At 34.4% G+C, this 20,284-nt stretch overlaps 1 protein-coding gene across 1 annotated transcript; it reads right to left on the reverse strand.

The window, feature by feature from the left end:
- Window positions 1–811: 811 nt before the first annotated feature.
- LOC132549025 (long-chain fatty acid transport protein 6-like) lies at window positions 812–13,202 on the reverse strand. Its single transcript, XM_060212936.1, has 10 exons — window positions 12,839–13,202; window positions 12,460–12,570; window positions 11,611–11,829; window positions 10,925–11,083; window positions 10,358–10,482; window positions 4,782–4,973; window positions 3,915–4,026; window positions 3,539–3,734; window positions 1,580–1,677; window positions 812–1,122 (listed from the first exon to the last, which is right to left on the reverse strand). The coding sequence occupies exons 1-10, from the start codon at window positions 13,200–13,202 to the stop codon at window positions 812–814; spliced, it is 1,887 nt and encodes a 628-aa protein (XP_060068919.1).
- Between the last annotated feature and the right edge of the window lie 7,082 nt (window positions 13,203–20,284).

Genomic DNA, 20,284 nt, shown 5'->3' on the forward strand with positions numbered 1-20,284 from the left:
TGGCTTTGTGGTAACCATTGGTTATTGTGTATATCTGGCTTTGTGGTAACCATTGATTATTGTGTATATCTGGCTTTGTGGTAACCATTGGTTATTGTGTATATCTGGCTTTGTGGTAACCATTGGTTATTGTGTATATCTGGCTTTGTGGTAACCATGGGTTATTGTGTATATCTGGCTTTGTGGTAACCATTGATTATTGTGTATATCTGGCTTTGTAGTAACCATGGGTTATTGTGTACATGTATATCTGGCTTTGTGGTAACCATTGGTTATTATATATATCTGGCTTTGTGGTAACCATGGGTTATCATGTGTATCTGGCTTTGTGGTAACCACGGGTTATTATGTATATCTGGCTTTGTGGTAACCATTGGTTATTGTGTTTATCTGGCTTTGTGGTAACCATGGGTTATTGTGTATATCTGGCTTTGTGGTAACCATAGGTTATTGTGTAAATCTGGCTTTGTGGTAACCATGGGTTATGGTGTATATCTGGCTAAGTGGTAACCATAGGTTATTATGTATATCTGAGCTTCAATTTTTGACTGAATTGACAAGATGTCATATTTCAGATACCTGTCTGACCTTTTGTATTTTCTAGGAAAACTAAATGAATATTTTGCAGGTGATTCAATCCTGGCCTACAAGAGTGAAAAATCCTATTGCACCTTTTTGATAGTGTTACTAAGCAGCGAGAGAATGAAGAACATGAATACACAGCGTGATCCATTAAGAACTGCATACTGTACTTTATTTTCTTTGTAAAACAATACATTAATTATCATGTAACAATATCTTTAACCCATGTTTACAAACGTGACGTCACAACTTGATGGTAAACGTCCCTGGTTAAGGGTGAATATGTGCGTTTTTCAGCGTCTAGATAATACAATGGGTCTGTTATCTTATCTAGGTCAAAACCATCATTCACCAAATTTAGCTTGTTGTGTTTCATTGTTTGTGTGATTGCAAGTTCCGTTTTAAAGCGTAAAAATAACGGACGTGCATACGTTGGCAGTTCTTTTTCACAAATGCGAAATATGGCTTGGAGCATTTCAGGGTGTACTTCTTTATCACCCTTCACAGAAATAGCCGCCATTCCGGCACGTCCGTCAGAATCTGAAAGTCAAAATCAAAATTGTGTGAAATTAGTGAGTTTACAATTAAGATGCATATATTTGCTGAATACATCTCACAAACTGTTTCTTGTAAATTAATGGAGGTGATTCCTGTATCGGGAAGATTTGTGTATCTCTTTGTTTGCAACGTAGTAATGGGCGTCATCCGTGTACAGAAGCTCAAAATTTCAATTTGAATAGCCAACGTAGGATATTGCAAATTCCTCACACACCAGATCGACGGAGTAGCAGACCGGAAAGCTATTATTTTAATTTTTGTTTTTAAGACGTGTAAGGAAAACTTCATTAAGTATCATGTGAGCCTTTTCAATCCGAATCCACTCAGAATAATTGTAGGTCGTAGATTGTTGCTTAAACGTTATCGCAGTTTAACCAAGAAAACAGTATTCCTATGTTTTCGCATATTGTAAAAGACTTTCAATCATAAGGCAATTTACCTGGCATGCGCACTCCGTACACATTCACGTCCTGTGTAAAAGAAAGCTTACTGATGACGTCACAGACTTCTCTAGTGGAAACGTTTTCTCCTTTCCACCTGAAAAATAGATAAACTACATCCAAGCATACTATGATCTATAGTCTCTTAAAACAGAGTTAATATAACCATGAATGTGTGAGCGACAAACAGTCGAACATTTGTAGAATACCTCGTTTTCTTCAACCTTGTCGATATATATATACTGATAAGTATTTTTCAAACTTTTTTTTGCGGGTTTAACAAAAGATTGTGAAGGAAAATTATTCATTTTTCAAAAAAGTTACGAAATTCACAATAGTCCTCCCCACAGAGTTATTTTCAATGTATTCGGCTGAGAGAATTTTGCTAGTTAGCAATGTCAGTCGGAAGGAGCTTCTCCTGTGCATTGAGTGCAAATGTAACTCCGAAGGACTATTTAAGAATCACGCTGACACCAGGCCTACAAATATGTCGGACATTAAACGTTCGTACGCTTTAAAAATGATGACAATCGTTAAATTTTTTTGATAAGTGTTGGAATGCATGATGGTAGAATGAACCCATTTTTCAGTTGAAAACGTTTGAAGTCGATTGTTCAGTATTTTTACAAGCTGAATTCTGGGAAACCCCTACTGCACGCTGGCTAGAAAAACTAAATATTACTGAAATGTGCATTCTGAGGAAGTCGGAGTTTTATCAAAGATGACGAACAATAGTAACTACGCAAGCCTTTTGATAAATAGTGTATATACTTGATATTTGAAGTCGAAATGAGGAAACTTACATTTAGGGACGCAGTACTTAACAAGCACTGCATTGGTCTGAATATTCATTGGAAAACATCCAAAAAGTCCCCGTACTTGATATAAATATATTTGTACTTGCTTAAAAAATAACACAGACAAAACCAACATGGCAACAAAATAAGACCAGATGTTCTGGAAGAGTAAGCATCTTCTGCTTCATTGCCCGCTTTGGAAATCTTGATCAATCCAAGAGAGTAATATAACTTTCCTAAATGAGAACACGGAAAACGACAGAACGGAACCAACAGGTTTGCTAAAGAACACATAAGAAATAGAATGCTTCCCAGTGAGACTATTATGATCTTAAAAAACCTGAGTCTCTAAAACTCCTGTGTCTGTGTTGAGCCCTTTAAACTTCGCTAGTTCTAATACACAAACTATCACTCTCAGATAGAGATGTCAACAGTGTTGAAAACCACGTTCACGACCTTCAAGTAATTCTTTGTAAATACATGGAAGTTGGGATTTATATTCGTCATGCAGAACAGATTCGGCCATCTGTAAGTTTGAGAGGAAACGCACTGAAAACATTATTGTCCTTTTAAACAGTAGCCGGTTGGTATGACGCTCCCTTTCTGTTTGCGTTCTATGAAAGCTGAGCTCAGAAACGGATCAGTCTGCACTAATGTGGTTGTGTTCTTGAGCAAAACGCTTTTCTCTTGTTCCTATAGATAACATGCTACAGACTTTTCGTATGTACAGTGATTCAGTCATCGCTTACTACAAAGAGTCTCAGCCTCAAAATTGCCCTAGCTGGTCACGGGGCGATGGACCACGCAGACAAACAGGTTACTATATTACATCCTAAACTTTCTGAAAGTTAAGAAGTGTTGAGTGGCAGTGGAAAGGTTCCTTGAGAAAAGTCGCCGATCACGGTCAGTATATGGCGTCAGCCCGATGTAGGCATCGAACCCGCGACCTAAAGGTGGAGGGCTGGTGATAAAGGTGGCCAGATGCCTTAACCACTTAACCACCGTGGCCCCCTCCTCTAATGCTGAACATTACCGTTTCCTTATCTACAAACTTAGTTCCTCTACTCTGAACGATGCTCTTAAACTCCAGATGTTATTTCCTGTCACTGTTTTCGTAGTGGATGTCAACGAGTATCTACTGTACAGATGTATAGAACCTACCTGAATGTGTCTCCGACCCTGTCTCTGAAGTAAATGTAATAGTTCGAGTCCATGTAAACTACATCGCCGAAGTTGAAGTATCTATCGCCTTCCTCAAATACATCACGGATGAGTTTCCTCTCGCTAGTCTCGGGATCCCCCTTGTAGAAGCCAGTATACGAGGGCGGGATTCCGGCAATAAGAACACCTTCTTCTCCTGTAATTCCCACAATTCAATATTGAAATTTGAAACTCTTCAATTCAAATAAATTATATATATAAATCTAATGTATATTTATAAATAATTCTGACTAAGGAAACATGCTTTATGATTCGACTGAGATAAAATGAAATGAAATTAAGTGCAATTTACATATACATTTAAATCTAATCTTACCTTTTTTGATTGGAATACATCTTCCTTTGCTGTTTCGGACAGGTAAATCATTGACAACGTCATACTTGATGACGTGACTCGTGACTCCAAATCTTCCTTTAGACGCTATTCGCTGAAAATGTCGTAAAAAAGACGCACAATCGGATACAAATTTGGAATTACAAGTTATGTAGATACAGAACGGTCATACTATTTTTAAACTGCGTCATGCAGCTGTTTCATCTTTCTGGACGGTCAGTGATAGGAAGAGCCTGAATTGTTGAAGGATATCGAAGATTGTAAAAACAGATATTTTCATGAGCTCATTTTCGTGGTTTCTTGTGTCCAATAAATCTGCTTACACTAATACATTTGTATTTTCAGTTTGTAGACTCATGGTTTCGTTCATTACGAGTAACCACGAAATGAACGAAAATAAAATCCCCATGAACATTAATGATTTCACAGTATTGACCAAGAGCTATGATACTTAATAAATCAAATCGGAAGCGAAATATCATAACTGTAATAAGGCCTATGTTTCGTAGTCTGTTGATATTTTGTTTAAGGTTTGTTCTCTTTAAGATTTTATGAAGTTTTACTGCAACACATGCCAAATTTAATTGACCGCAAAGAAAATGACGTAACGGTCACATTTGTTTTTATTTTTGGTTGTTTCATCGATGTATTTAAGTCAGTGTGATAGTGCTTAGAGAAAACAACGAGAACGCCACTGAGGGCCTTGCCGTGGATCACAACTAAAACATCACAGAGTAGCCTCATCTCTCTAAGAAAAGCTCGTCGTTCCGAATAGAAATCGAACCAATGGATGTTTATGGGTTTTTTTTTCGAAACATACAAAACGCCTAATAAATGCTTAATACTTGCCATGAAGGGAGACCATCGGCCTATGGACCCCACTTGGCCGGTGACGTTGATGAAGGTTGTCGTGCCCTCAGTGGCACCAAAAAACTCCGCGATCCAAGGGATTCGGAATCGCGTCTTGTACTCATTCCAAATATCCGGCCTGAGGCCATTTCCGACGGCTACACGGACAGTATGGACCCCATCCATGTCACTCTATCAAGAGACGAAAACAGATATGCCTAATCATTCTTTAAAGCACAGAATACTGATTAAAATACATTCTGTTTTATTTTTGAATATCACTACAACCGGTTTCAATGGCCATCTGATTCTAAAACAATGCGGAAACAATCATCAAATAATTAAACCAATTTGTATCAGTGTCTCAACATTTCCGGAATATTTTAGCCCAACCCTTTAATTGTTAATACTTGGTGGGGACCATTCCAGGCAAGTTAAAGGTTAATCTTGCTGGTGAAACCTGTGGGGATAGGGTGCTGTTCAGGAAAACGATAATTGTACAACCATGTTGCAAAATTACCACCGTAGCTGCCGTGTCGAGCTTTTGAAATTCGAATGAGATATAACAACACTTTTCTTAGCATCCCCACATTTTATTTAACTTTATGCTACCACTTGATCTGGAGAAGTTTCAACATGGCGCACATGCAGCCATATTAGATATCAAACCAACCCGAAACATAACAACGCTTAGTCAGGGTCATCTCGGGTTAATTCCATTTGTTTGAGTAAAATTCAACTAATAGAATTTACGAAGTTGGAAATAGATGTTGTTCTAGAAACTATAATTTTGCAATCGATCATGTTTCAAAATTGCCTCCGTGAGTGCAATATCGAACTTTCGACGAGGTCGAAAAATAACAACACTTTGTCGGCTTCATTTCTTTATCATCGAATCTTCGCAAATTTTCACCTCTATGGCACGGATGAAGCTGGAGAAAACGTATTAAATTTGTTTTTCAAAGGAATGTAATGAATATCAGGATGACACAATCACATCGCTCTCTCTAAATGGCTTTGTCAGAGTTCATGCAATGAAGGATGATTCGATGTTTGGGTAAGTGCACACGTACATGTAGGGGTCAACTTTAAACCTACTTAACGTAATAATGGAGAACAGCAGTATGCAATTACGAAGCCATAACACATAATTAAGCTACATGGTGTTATTATGAAGTAATTTTAAACATAAAGATAGAACCACTCATGATATAATATGCCCACAGCATGCAATTAAACACCCACGTCATATCACACTGAAACCATTATATATAACTATAAAACCACTGTATATAACTATAAAACCACTATATATAACTATAAAACCACGGTATATAACTATAAAACCACAGTATATAACTATAAAACCACTACATATAACTATAAAACCACAGTATATAACTATAAAACCACAGTATATAACTATAAAACCACTGTATATAGCTATAAAACCACTGTATATAACTATAAAACCACAGTATATAACTATAAAACCACTGTATATAACTATAAAACCACTAAATATAACTATAAAACCACGGTATATAACTATAAAACCACCGTATATAACTATAAAACCACGGTATATAACTACAAAACCACTATATATAACTATAAAACCACTATATATAACTAAAAAACCACAGTATATAGCTATAAAACCACTATATATAACTATAAAACCACAGTATATAACTATAAAACCACACATATATATAACAGTATATAACTATAAAACCACGGTATATAACTATAAAACCACTATATATAACTATAAAACCACTATAAAACCACTACATATAACTATAAAACCACAGTATATAACTATAAAACCACTATATATAACTATAAAACCACTATATATAGCTATAAAACCACTGTATATAGCTATAAAACCACTGTATATAACTATACCACTATATATAGCTATAACACCACTGTATATAACTATAAAACCACTGTATATAGCTATAAAACCACAGTATATAACTATAAAACCACAGTATATAGCTATAAAACCACAGTATATAACTATAAAACCACAGTATATAACTGTAAAACCACAGTATATAACTATGAAACCACTGTATATAACTATAAAACCACAGTATATAACTATAAAACCACAGTATATAACTATGAAACCACTGTATATAACTATAAAACCACTATATATAACTATAAAACCACTATATATAACTATAAAACCACTATATATAACTATAAAACCATAGTATATAACTGTAAAACCACAGTATATAGCTATAAAACCACTATATATAACTATAAAACCACAGTATATAACTATAAAACCACAGTATATAACTATAAAACCACTGTATATAACTATAAAACCACAGTATATAGCTATAAAACCACTATATATAACTATAAAACACAGTATATATATAAAACCACAGTATATAACTAAAACCACTGTATATAACTATGTATATAACTATAAAACCACATTATATAACTATAAAACCACCGTATATAACTATAAAAACCACTATATATAACTATAAAACCACTGTATATAGCTATAACACCACTATACATAACTAAAAAACCACTATATATAACTATAAAACCACTATATATAACTATAAAACCACTATATATAACTATAAAACCACTATATATAACTATAAAACTATATAACTATAAAACCACTATATATATATAACTATATATAACTATAAAACCACTAAATATAACTATAAAACCACTATATATAACTATAAAACCACTGTATAAAGCTATAACACCACTGTATATAGCTATAAAACCACTATATATAACTATAAAACCACTATATATAACTATAAAACCACTATATATAACTATAAAACCACTATATATAACTAAAAAACCACTGTATATAACTATAAAACCACAGTATATAACTATAAAACCACTTTATATAACTATAAAACCACTGTATATAGCTATAACACCACTGTATATAGCTATAAAACCACTATATATAGTATATAACTATAAAACCACAGTATATAACTATAAAACCACTATATATAACTATAAAACCACTGTATATAATTATAAAACCACTATATATAACTATAAAACCACAGTATATAACTATAAAACCACTTAATATAACTATAAAACCACTACTGTATATAACTATAAAACCACAGTATATAACTATAAAACCACTAAATATAACTATAAAACCACTAAATATAACTATAAAACCACTATATATAACTATAAAACCACAGTATATAACTATAAAACCACAGTATATAACTATAAAACCACAGTATATAACTATAAAACCACAGTATATAACTATAAAACCACTATATATAACTATAAAACCACAGTATATAACTATAAAACCACAGTATATAACTACAAAACCACTAAATATAACTATAAAACCACAGTATATATATAACTACAAAACCACAGTATATAACTATAAAACCACAGTATATAACTATAAAACCACTATATATAACTATAAAACCACAGTATATAACTATAAAACCACTATATATAACTATAAAACCACTAGTATATAACTATAAAACCACTATATATAACTATAAAACCACTGTATATAACTATAAAACCACTATATATAAAACCACTATATATAACTATAAAACCACAGTATATAACTGTAAAACCACAGTATATAACTATAAAACCACAGTATATAACTATAAAACCACAGTATATAACTATAAAACCACTATATATAACTATAAAACCACTATATATAACTATAAACCACTGTATATATATAACTATATATATAAAACCACTATATATAACTATAAAACCACAGTATATAACTATAAAACCACTATATATAACTATAAAACCACTATATATAACTATAAAACCACTATATATAACTATAAAACCACAGTATATAACTATAAAACCACTATATATAACTATAAAACCACAGTATATAACTATAAAACCACTATATATAACTATAAAACCACTATATATAACTATAAAACCACGGTATATAACTATAAAACCACAGTATATAACTACAAAACCACTATATATAACTATAAAACCACTATATATAACTATAAAACCACTATATATAACTATAAAACCACTTTATATAACTATAAAACCACACTGTATATAGATATCAAACCACAGTATATAACTATAAAACCACTATATATAACTATAAAACCACAGTATATAACTATAAAACCACTATATATAACTATAAAACCACTATATATAACTATAAAACCACTATATATAACTATAAAACCACTATATATAACTATAAAACCACTATATATATATATAACTATAAAACCACAGTATATAACTATAAAACCACTATATATAACTATAAAACCACTATATATAACTATAAAACCACTATATATAACTATAAAACCACTATATATAACTATAAAACCACTATATATAACTATAAAACCACTATATATAACTATAAAACCACTTAATATAACTATAAAACCACTATATATAACTATAAAACCACTATATATAACTATAAAACCACTAGTATATAACTATAAAACCACTATATATATATATAACTATAAAACCACTATATATAACTATAAAACCACTATATATAACTATAAAACCACTTTATATAACTATAAAACCACTATATATAACTACAAACCACTTAATATAACTATAAAACCACAGTATATAACTATAAAACCACTATATATAACTATAAAACCACAGTATATAACTATAAAACCACAGTATATAACTATAAAACCACAGTATATAACTATAAAACCACAGTATATAACTATAAAACCACAGTATATAACTATAAAACCACTATAAAACCATTATATATAACTATAAAACCACAGTATATAACTATAAAACCACAGTATATAATATAAAACCACTAAATATAACTATAAAACCACTAAATATAACTATAAAACCACTATATATAACTATAAAACCACAGTATATAACTATAAAACCACTTTATATAACTATAAAACCACTGTATATAATATAAAACCACAGTATATAACTATAAAACCACAGTATATAACTATGAAACCACTGTATATAACTATAAAACCACAGTATATAACTATAAAACCACTGTATATAACTATGAAACCACTGTATATAACTATATAAACACATGATAATGGAATAACAGCATACAATAAAACAAACATAATTTATTCAAAGCACATTTGACAGCTGTGACGTTCTGTTCAAAATCCTGATTACCGTAATTTCCGACATTACAATGTACTTGACCCGCGGTTACCCGAGCTGCTGAGTTGTTCTTAATGTATGCTATCGTCACGTTTGTCAAACATGTTGATGCATTCATATAACTGTATACTTATTCTATTATCACAGACAAATGATGCTTGACACTAAATCTGAGTTTTTTGTTTTGTTTGGTTTCATTTTTTTTAATCTTTTATTTATCTATTTTTTTTTTTTTTTTGTTATTTGTAGCTGTTACTGCCTTTACCGTTATTTCGTAGTTGTAAATTTCTCGGTGTGTCCTACAAATTATCTATAGGGTTATGACCTACTTTTGGAACTCTGAGGAGATACCGACAAAGCTCCCCGATATATTGCAGTACTGTCACGCGGTATTTCCGAACGTCTTCCCAGTAATGGCGAGCTGAGAACTTCCGGCGGAGAACTATCGTTGCACCTGGCGAGTAGATGATATTTTTGATAAAGAGAGTTTTTTCAATATTATATAATGCAAACGAAAAACGAGTCTAAAGTTTTTAAAACATTGTCAGAAAGACATCAACTAAATGTTTTTTTTTTTTTTTTTGGAGAACAAATGCGTGCTTGACCCGACATATATTGGAATGGAGTGTTACAACCAGAAATCCAACGGTTTAAACTTAAATCCAGCGGGGCCAAGTTGTGCTGTCCGTATGTCTCACTTGGCTAGCTGGTTTCAGCGTAGCTTTCGACACAAGATTTGTGTAAGATTGCCAACAGGCAGTGATAATGAAGCTATGCTGAAACTTTGCCTTGTTATTGTCAAATTGTATGTTTTTAAGGAATTCATAGAAAACTACACTGCATATAGGTCAGGAAAACACAAATAGTCACTGCCCTAGTCTGACCATATTACGTACCAACGTCGATCGTGTTGAAGAGTCCATGTCCACAGGCGGCACTGTGATACAATGGTGTCACGACATAAGCTATATCATCCTCACTGTACCACACTTGTTGGTAGAATTTGGACAAGCCGATCGCCTTGGCTTGGCTCACGAGAGCTGGCTTAGGTAAACCTGTTACATGTGAAAGACTCTTTAGAAAGTATGCCACTTCCCAGAATATAATTTTTAAGTACAAATTGTATTGTCTTATTTGACACAATAATTGAAAACGAAATTTTAGATTTGTATCAAAGCGAATTTATATGAAGGCATTATATTCGCTTTGAGTAACATTCAGCGCCAGGATATGATTCAGATTTTTTTTATCTGTTGGGCAATAATACCGATACAGTACAGCTCATACAGTAAGGCATTAGCCAATATAATCGTCCTATGAACAGTGTGATTTTGAAGTGGGATCTGCATGAAATAGTTGGTGGCTACCGTACGAACATTACACGGCGACCAACTGCATGCAATCCAAAACAATCGGGGCAAGTGCGGAGTGAAGCACCTTCCTTCCTCACGGTCAAAATTGGCTCTACTTAGCAGCGGTCAAGGGCAAATAACATGTTTGTGGAATAATAAATTTAGGTACGAAATATATATCAACAAATCTCCATGATGATTAATTTTGTACATTTTTGATGCATTTTCACCTGTAGTTCCCGAAGTATAGATGTAGCAAACGAGAGATTTCAAAGTCAACTCAGAGCGAACGTTCCTGCAAATCTCAGCATTATGAACTCTTAGAAGTTCCGAATCCATCGATATATATCCTCTTGGAAGCTCGGAACCACCTTTTCCATACACGTAAATTGGGATATCCATCGGAAGATTGCATTTGATGGCATCTACAGTCTCAAAGAGTTCGTGACCTAGGAAGATATTTCGGCAAATGTATTTCACCACATATTTCACGATTTTGGACTTGTCTGTGTACTCTTCAGAAGTAAATTATGCATAACTGAGAAAGTAGCAGCTATTCTTGGTAATAAAATCAGTTTAGAAATCAAAAAAATAATTTGAGCTACGTACAGTTTTGAAAAATATCGCAAATTTTCCTGTTTATCTTTTAGCTGTCCGATAGTATATACTGCTTACCAGTCAATACAATCAACTATGAGAAAAAAACGTTTATATGAAGACGTACTTTAAAAATGCGAATATTAATGTCACAAACGCATAAAAAGGCTTGTAATTCTTCAGTGGTCACATCAACCATTAGTGATCTCAAATATTTCCTTCCTTACTGTAAATGTTATTTTTTGGCGGTTCAAATTTTCGCGGTTAAAACAAAACATCTTGAGGCAAAGAGACACGCTTATATTATCAATATAATATTAATATAAGCTTAAATTAAGAAACGGACTGTGATTTTGCTATGCATTTTATTTTCAAATTTTCTAATACAACAATTTTATCTAATCTTCCAAACGAGCGATGAATAAAATTCGTCGACAACACTCTTTATTTTATACTGCTGTGATAATTTCGTCTAGACTCACCGTTGCCTACAATGATGACCTTGGCCTCGCTGGTTAGGATAGAGTGACAAAGTGGACCGGACTTGTTATGGTAGTTGATGAAGGCGTCCACTAAACCCACCTTAAGTAGGCCTGATGACGAAGCATACCAAAATTACACGAAAAATCCTCACATAGAAAGACTGTATTCGTACAAAAATATAAATGAAAATCATCAGAAATGTAGTTTGCTGGGAATTTTACTATCGTCTTCACTTGGACATGTCTCTCTGTTTCTCTCTCTATCTTTGCTAGGATTTGTGTTTCTGTGTATGTCTCTCTCCTTCTCTTTTCCATCACCCCCATCCCCTCTCTCTATCGCAACAGACCTTACCTTACCATAAGTCATTGTTGCACATACCAAGAAGAGTCCACACAAACGCCGGTTCGTTGTAGATAATGGTTGCCACGGCATCGCCAGGCTTTAGACCCCATGTCAACGCCAGATTGGCCACTCTATTAGCCATTTCATTCACAAACTCGTAAGTGTAAATTTTGTCCTCAAAAAATATAAATGGTTTCTTAGGCACGCGCTTCACTTGCTCCTCGAACATGTCTATTAGAAAACGTTTGTTTTTGGCATCTCGTATGCTCTTTGATGCTTGTCGATTTGTCGATCGAATTGTCGTCAGGTCATCTCGTAACCATGGAAACCACATTCTCCAAGCCAAAGTGGCAACCCCAGTGGCACCGGCAGCGCCAAGAAAGATATCTCGATTGGACATATTTCTACGTTCCTTGGTTTAAGTAGTGTACGTTCTGTGAAAACAAGAAAGAAACACCTGTTTCGGTTTGCAGATCATTCGGAAAGGGTATGTATACGGACTTTTGAAAACTAATTCGCGTCATTCTAGATTGTGATCAAAATTGACTAGGAACCTACTAAAATTACATACAAGTCACTCATTCCTCATTATAAAGAAGGGAAAAGACATCATATATCCCACGATGTATTGATTTGTCACAGGGGATTGTTACGACCCGTTTCATGCTTTAATGACGTATGTGATATAGTCATGCAAATTGAGGTAAAGTATTTTGTAGAGAAACCAACATGCATGCTTTTTTATTGCAAACGTGAACAGATTACACTGACCTGCAGGTGAGACCTCTGGAAGTGCGCTTTAATAGAAGGCCAGATATTAATATGAGTACAGTATTAACTGAGCTATCTCTGAGCGGCCCAACTTGATGCATTAGACGAGAGATATTTGAATGAAGAAGAGAAGAGTTAAACTGTTATTGTGCTGTAAGCGTGGTAAACTAAACGGCACAAATATAGGATATCTCTTTACTGCAGTTTTGTTTATTTTAATTTATTTAAGTTTACGTGCATTTGTCATACTTTCATAGGAATATCTACTTACATAGCATTGGTGTTTATCACCTTCTTACCATGTGGAGATTTCGATCGCTCAACTACACCGCCAGACTTCCTAGCGTTACTTGGTCGAGTTTATCACTAAACTGTACAGGTGACAAAGCGGGTCCTTCTGTACGTGTCTGGTTATGATAAGCAGCAGAGCAAGAGACGAATATGGTGTCTAAGGGGTCGTCTCAAAACCTATAGAGCACAGAACAAACGACCACTCTGTTTAAATCCGTTTTTAAGCATAATTCTGATGTATATCTCCGCACTCGACACACGAATGAGAAATTTAGGATCAGATGGTACATTTTTGTACCGCATGATCAAACATTACGTTTAGAAGGCTTTGACAGTTATTGCCAGTGAATACCATATTTATCTATGTAACATATATATTTTTTAAAGATAAATTGCACAGTTGGGAGTTATAGTTTTTTTTTGTTACAGAAATACTGTTTGGGTGACTGATGATAGTGTCATTAGTAGTAAACATTCTGCTTGTGGATAAATATTAAGATTTCGAATTTATCAAAACCGGCGGAGAAAATTGTTCATTGAGAATTGTTGTTGTCAATAAAATCACTATTTTCCCTCCTATGCATGGTATACATTTGGTTTGATAGTACTGATTAGAACTCAGGACAATTCATAATAATTATTTAATTACATTGTCGCCCAAGTATATCACATCTTTCTACAGTTTTATTAAAAACAGCCCTTATTGAAGGTCTGCATATTTTTAACATACAACCACAAAACGAAAGATTTCAGATATAAACAATGGATGTTTCAGTGTTTTAAACGGCAACTACATACGTAAGAACGAGGCCGAAATTTGCCACACAAACATGTTACATAAATATGTTGAGTAAATTGATTAAGTCTTCGACAAGTTTGGTTATCTCCCCTTACATTCATTACAGGTACAAAATTGTGACATTTTTATTGTTGAAATGAATGAAAGGGCTACACAGTCTTGTCAGCACCGAAGTCCTGTTAGCATCCACCATTACAATACAATTACAACAGAGCACACCGCAATACAATAGAATTACAACACAGCACACCACAATAGAATTACAACACAGCACACCGCAATACAATAGAATTACAACACAGCACACCGCAATACAATACAATTACAACACAGCACATCGCAATACAATACAACACAGCACACCGTAATACAATACAATTACAACACAACACACCGTAATACAATGCAATTACAACACAACACACCGTAATACAATAGAATTACAACACAGCACACCACAATAGAATTACAACACAGCATACCGCAATACAATACAATTACAACACAGCACCACAATAGAATTACAACACAGCACACCGCAATACAATACAATTACAACACAGCACATCGCAATACAATACAACACAGCACACCGTAATACAATACAATTACAACACAACACACCGTAATACAATGCAATTACAACACAGCACACCACAATAGAATTACAACACAGCACACCGCAATACAATAGAATTACAACACAGCACACCACAATAGAATTACAACACAGCACACCGCAATACAATACAATTACAACACAGCACACCGCAATACAATACATTACAGCACAGCACACCGCATTACAATACATTACAACAAAACACACCGTAATACAATACAATTACAACACAGCACACCGCAATACAATACAATTACAACACAGCACATACAATACATTACAACACAGCACACCGCATTACAATACATTACAACACAACACACCGTAATACAATACAATTACAACACAGCACACCGCAATACAATACAATTACAACACAGCACACCGCAATACAATACATTACAACACAGCACACCGCATTACAATACATTACAACACAACACACCGTAAAACAATACAATTACAACACAGCACACCGCAATACAATACAATTACAACACAGCACACCGCAATACAATACAATTACAACACAGCACACCGCAATACAACAGAATTACAACACAACACACCGCAATACAATACAATTACAACACAGCACACCGCAATACAATACAATTACAACACAACACACCGTAATACAATACAATTACAACACAGCACACCACAATAGAATTACAACACAGCACACCGCAATACAATACAATTACAACACAGCACACCGCAATACAATACAATTACAACACAGCACACCGTAATACAATACAATTACAACACAGCACACCGCAATACAATACAATTACAACACAGCACACCGCAATACAATACATTACAACACAGCACACCGCATTACAATACATTACAACACAACACACCGTAATACAATACAATTACAACACAGCACACCGCAATACAATACAATTACAACACAGCACACCGCAATACAATACATTACAACACAGCACACCGCATTACAATACATTACAACACAACACACCGTAAAACAATACAATTACAACACAGCACACCGCAATACAATACAATTACAACACAGCACACCGCAATACAATACAATTACAACACAGCACACCGCAATACAACAGAATTACAACACAACACACCGCAATACAATACAATTACAACACAGCACACCGCAATACAATACAATTACAACACAACACACCGTAATACAATACAATTACAACACAGCACACCGCAATACAATACAATTACAACACAGCACACCGCAATACAATACAATTACAACACAGCACACCGCAATACAATACAATTACAACACAGCACACCGCAATACAATACAATTACAACACAGCACACCGCAATACAATACAATTACAACACAGCACACCGCATTACAATACATTACAACACAACACACCGTAAAACAATACAATTACAACACAGCACACCGCAATACAATACAATTACAACACAGCACACCGCAATACAATACAATTACAACACAGCACACCGCAATACAACAGAATTACAACACAACACACCGTAATACAATACAATTACAACACAGCACACCGCAATACAATACAATTACAACACAACACACCGTAATACAATACAATTACAACACAACACACCGCAATACAATACAATTACAACACGGCACACCGTAATACAATACAATTACAACACAGCACACCGTAATACAATACAATTACAACACAACACACTGTAATACAATACAATTACAACACAGCACACCGCAATACAATACATTACATAAAAAAATAACACAACACAGTAAAGTACAATAACAAATAAAATATGATGTAATACATTACAATATAATACAATATAATATAATGTAATATAATATAATACAACACAACACAGGTGTGGCATGTATCAATGTGAATGGTGGACACACGCAGTATTAAACTTGTGAACCTGGACAACGATCAGGACACAAACAACTCGAGATAGAAGTATCGCGGTAGCAGCACAGAGACAATTAAAGCTCACCAGCAAAGAAAATAAAAAGTTATTTTTTCGAGAAAAATATTCAGATATTTTCTTTAAAAAGTGACCGGTGTATTGCACGATATACAGATAGCGCTATTCCCACTTGTAAACAACCTAGGAAGTTAAAATGTTTAGAGTTCCCCTTCTGAAAATAAAGGATTCTCATTTGTCGATCAGTTGTGACGTCACATACATTAGTAGTTTCTATGTAGACTGTGTACGTTAAATCGGCTATATTTGATTAAAGCAACAGAAAACGACCAAGAATTTTGTTACCAAACCATAACAGTTTGAGCCACAAAGTAGCTAAACGATGTCCAGTAATGATAATTCGGACGATCATTTGTATCCTTGCTTTATATATATATATAATTATAGCCATACAGTATTTTGATGAACGGTAAGGTATGTTTAGCTTATTTTAACTTATACAAATGTATTTGTTTACTGCACAGCTATATTTACATATAAGTGACAGCTTTCGTGTAGGTGAAGACAATATCCTTCCATAGAAAGGACCTCTTTCACGGTACACGGAATTTTGCCCACATCCAAATTTAATCTTTAATGTGTGTTATTTGTAGTACCGCATTGAACTCCTCAGAATGGAAGTCTAAAAAATCCAAAAGTCACTAATGGTTTGTACTATGAAATAGTTTATGATCACTGTCATGTGTACGAGCCAGGGTACACATCTTACCCCAAAACTTGTTCAAAACCTATGATCAATAATTAAATTGTGTCAAATACTCTTCAATAAAGTGTGTTGCATGTTTTGAATTCAAATATAAAGTATCACAAATATAAATAAACTTATGGAAATTAACTGAGAAAAAAATCACAATTTTTCATGAAAATTTCAACAAATTCAGTTTTTGGGTAACAGTTATACAAACTGACACATTGTTTGGCCACATATGTGTACTTATGAGTACCGAAATTCATCGGATTCCGGGACAGTAAAATTGTTCCAGGAAATTACCACACACAACACCCCTTGGTAGGAAATCTATAATTGGACAGATAGGGAGCAGCCTGCTGCCAAGAGGGTGAATGTTAATTGCCCTGTGTATAGCAATTCTTACTTACGTCCAGGACACATATAGAATTGATGCTGATAATGATTAGACTAACTAAACACGACATACCAGATTACCAAAATATGCTTTATACATGATGACATATTACTAGGAGTCCCGCCAAGCTTCACGGATACCGGTCTGTATGGACGCTCTACAGAGTTACAACTACCATGTACGGGAGTCGGTGGGGAGTTCAAAGTGTCCAAGTGCAGGCTGGTGATGACACTCCAGGACTCAAAAGATTCAAAGATCAGTGAGGCGGGGATACAGACAAGAACGGGACGGAAGTAGTCTGTGACTGCTACTGTAGAGGAAGCGGAGAGCTGAGGGATATTAATGGGAATACATTTGTCGGAAGACAATGGTTTAGAAAGAGGTACGGAGAATAGAAGAGGAGAGAGACGGAAGCAGAAATCTGTTTAACTGTGAAAGCAGGGTTCATGGACCAGATGGAACATCCCGGAGAGAAAGCTTACATGGGGTGAATTGTGGAGAATGGAACCCTTCAGGATCTCGTTCATGCTTAGATCAGTATATGACATTCTTCCATCGCTCGTCAATCTGCAACAGTGGTGAATGACAGAGGACCCGAACTGCAGAGTATGCAATCAGAGAGGGTCAATGTCTCACTTCCTGGCTGGATGCAAGATGGCACTTTAACAAGGAAGGTATCGATGGAGGAACGACAATGTACTGAGAATATTGACTGATATCCTGGAGATGGAAAGACGGAAGAAGAGGACAAATCGGCCAGTAGCAAAATCCGCTATTCTGTTTGTCAGGCAAGATGAAAGAGGGAAAGGGATGACAAGAAAGAACTCTTCTATCTTGGACAGGGCTCAATCATGGGAGATGAAGGTGGAGTTGGACAGAAAGCTTGTTTTCCCGGATGTCGTGCAGACAACGCTGAGGCTTGACATCGTGACGTCATCGCATCAGTCTAAACTCCTCGTCGCAGGGGGACAGGGACATGCGTTCATGGGAGGGGGTGTGCATAGAGTAAATAGTGAATTGTCAGTTTAGAATATCTTACTTGAGTTACTCAGTATCTCCCTACATAGCTCTCTAGGTATACGTACAAAGGTGTGTACAGTTGACTATTTTCATGAAAGTGGGATATGAAATCAATTTCGACTGATAAGATGCTCTATATACAATTGAAAAACAAAAAAGTAAACAGACAACAAAGTAATTAGCCATGACTTGTGCATAACCACTTCCATACACCTTTTTCTGAAAATCTAATCGAAAAGCTCTTACGTCCAGTGTGGTATTATGTGCATCTGAAAGCATTCTGGACCCAGATCAAACTAATTCAAGAATGTATATCTCTGTTATAATCATGGCTGCATTGTGCACTTCTCGTTAAAACTGTACAATGCGTACTTCTTCAATAATGTGTGCATACTCCGTCATTATTATTTTTATTTGCTGTTAGTGAATGCTGTTAGTCAGCATGTGCCTTTGAAACTGCATAGGATATAGACAAACGAAATGAAATGTATAAAGTGATAACCTTATGAATAAAAAAAAAGAAAAAACAAATAAACAAAAACAAAAACAAAACAAAATTTTGCCGCTATATGGAAATGCCGTTCATATTTCATAACTCACTTTGTCGATTACATATAAAATCCTTTATTTCGAAGTTATCAAATGTACTCTGATCAGAAAACAATATAACTATTTCCCTTATATAAACAGCAGTCCGTCTTAATGACTCTGCGATACACATAACATTGATGCCGTGTTTACTTGTACAGCGATGGGACTTAAAATAAAATCCGTCAACTAAATTATTTGGCATTTTCACCTTAAAGTTCTACAACTAATTTTCAATTAAAGTTTGTCAAAGTTATATCAATGTGTTGGAAAGTTACTATACTTGATCAATGTGTTGGAAAGTTACTATACTTGAT

Source organism: Ylistrum balloti, unplaced genomic scaffold (genome assembly GCF_031769215.1).
Source record: "Ylistrum balloti isolate Yb309-2 unplaced genomic scaffold, AGI_CSIRO_Ybal_v1 Utg370038, whole genome shotgun sequence".
In the NCBI taxonomy this organism is placed as follows: domain Eukaryota; kingdom Metazoa; phylum Mollusca; class Bivalvia; order Pectinida; family Pectinidae; genus Ylistrum; species Ylistrum balloti.

Bases quoted from the DNA above. Each gene is read 5' to 3' on its own strand.
- LOC132549025 (XM_060212936.1), bottom strand. From the start codon at position 13,202: ATGTCCAATCGAGATATCTTTCTTGGCGCTGCCGGTGCCACTGGGGTT. The intron at 11,830-12,459 runs GTGAGTCTAGAC...ATATCTTCCTAG, and splicing joins GGTCATCATTGTAGGCAACG to GTCACGAACTCTTTGAGACT. The intron at 4,974-10,357 runs GTAGGTCATAAC...GTCTCTTGATAG, and splicing joins ATCTCCTCAGAGTTCCAAAA to AGTGACATGGATGGGGTCCA.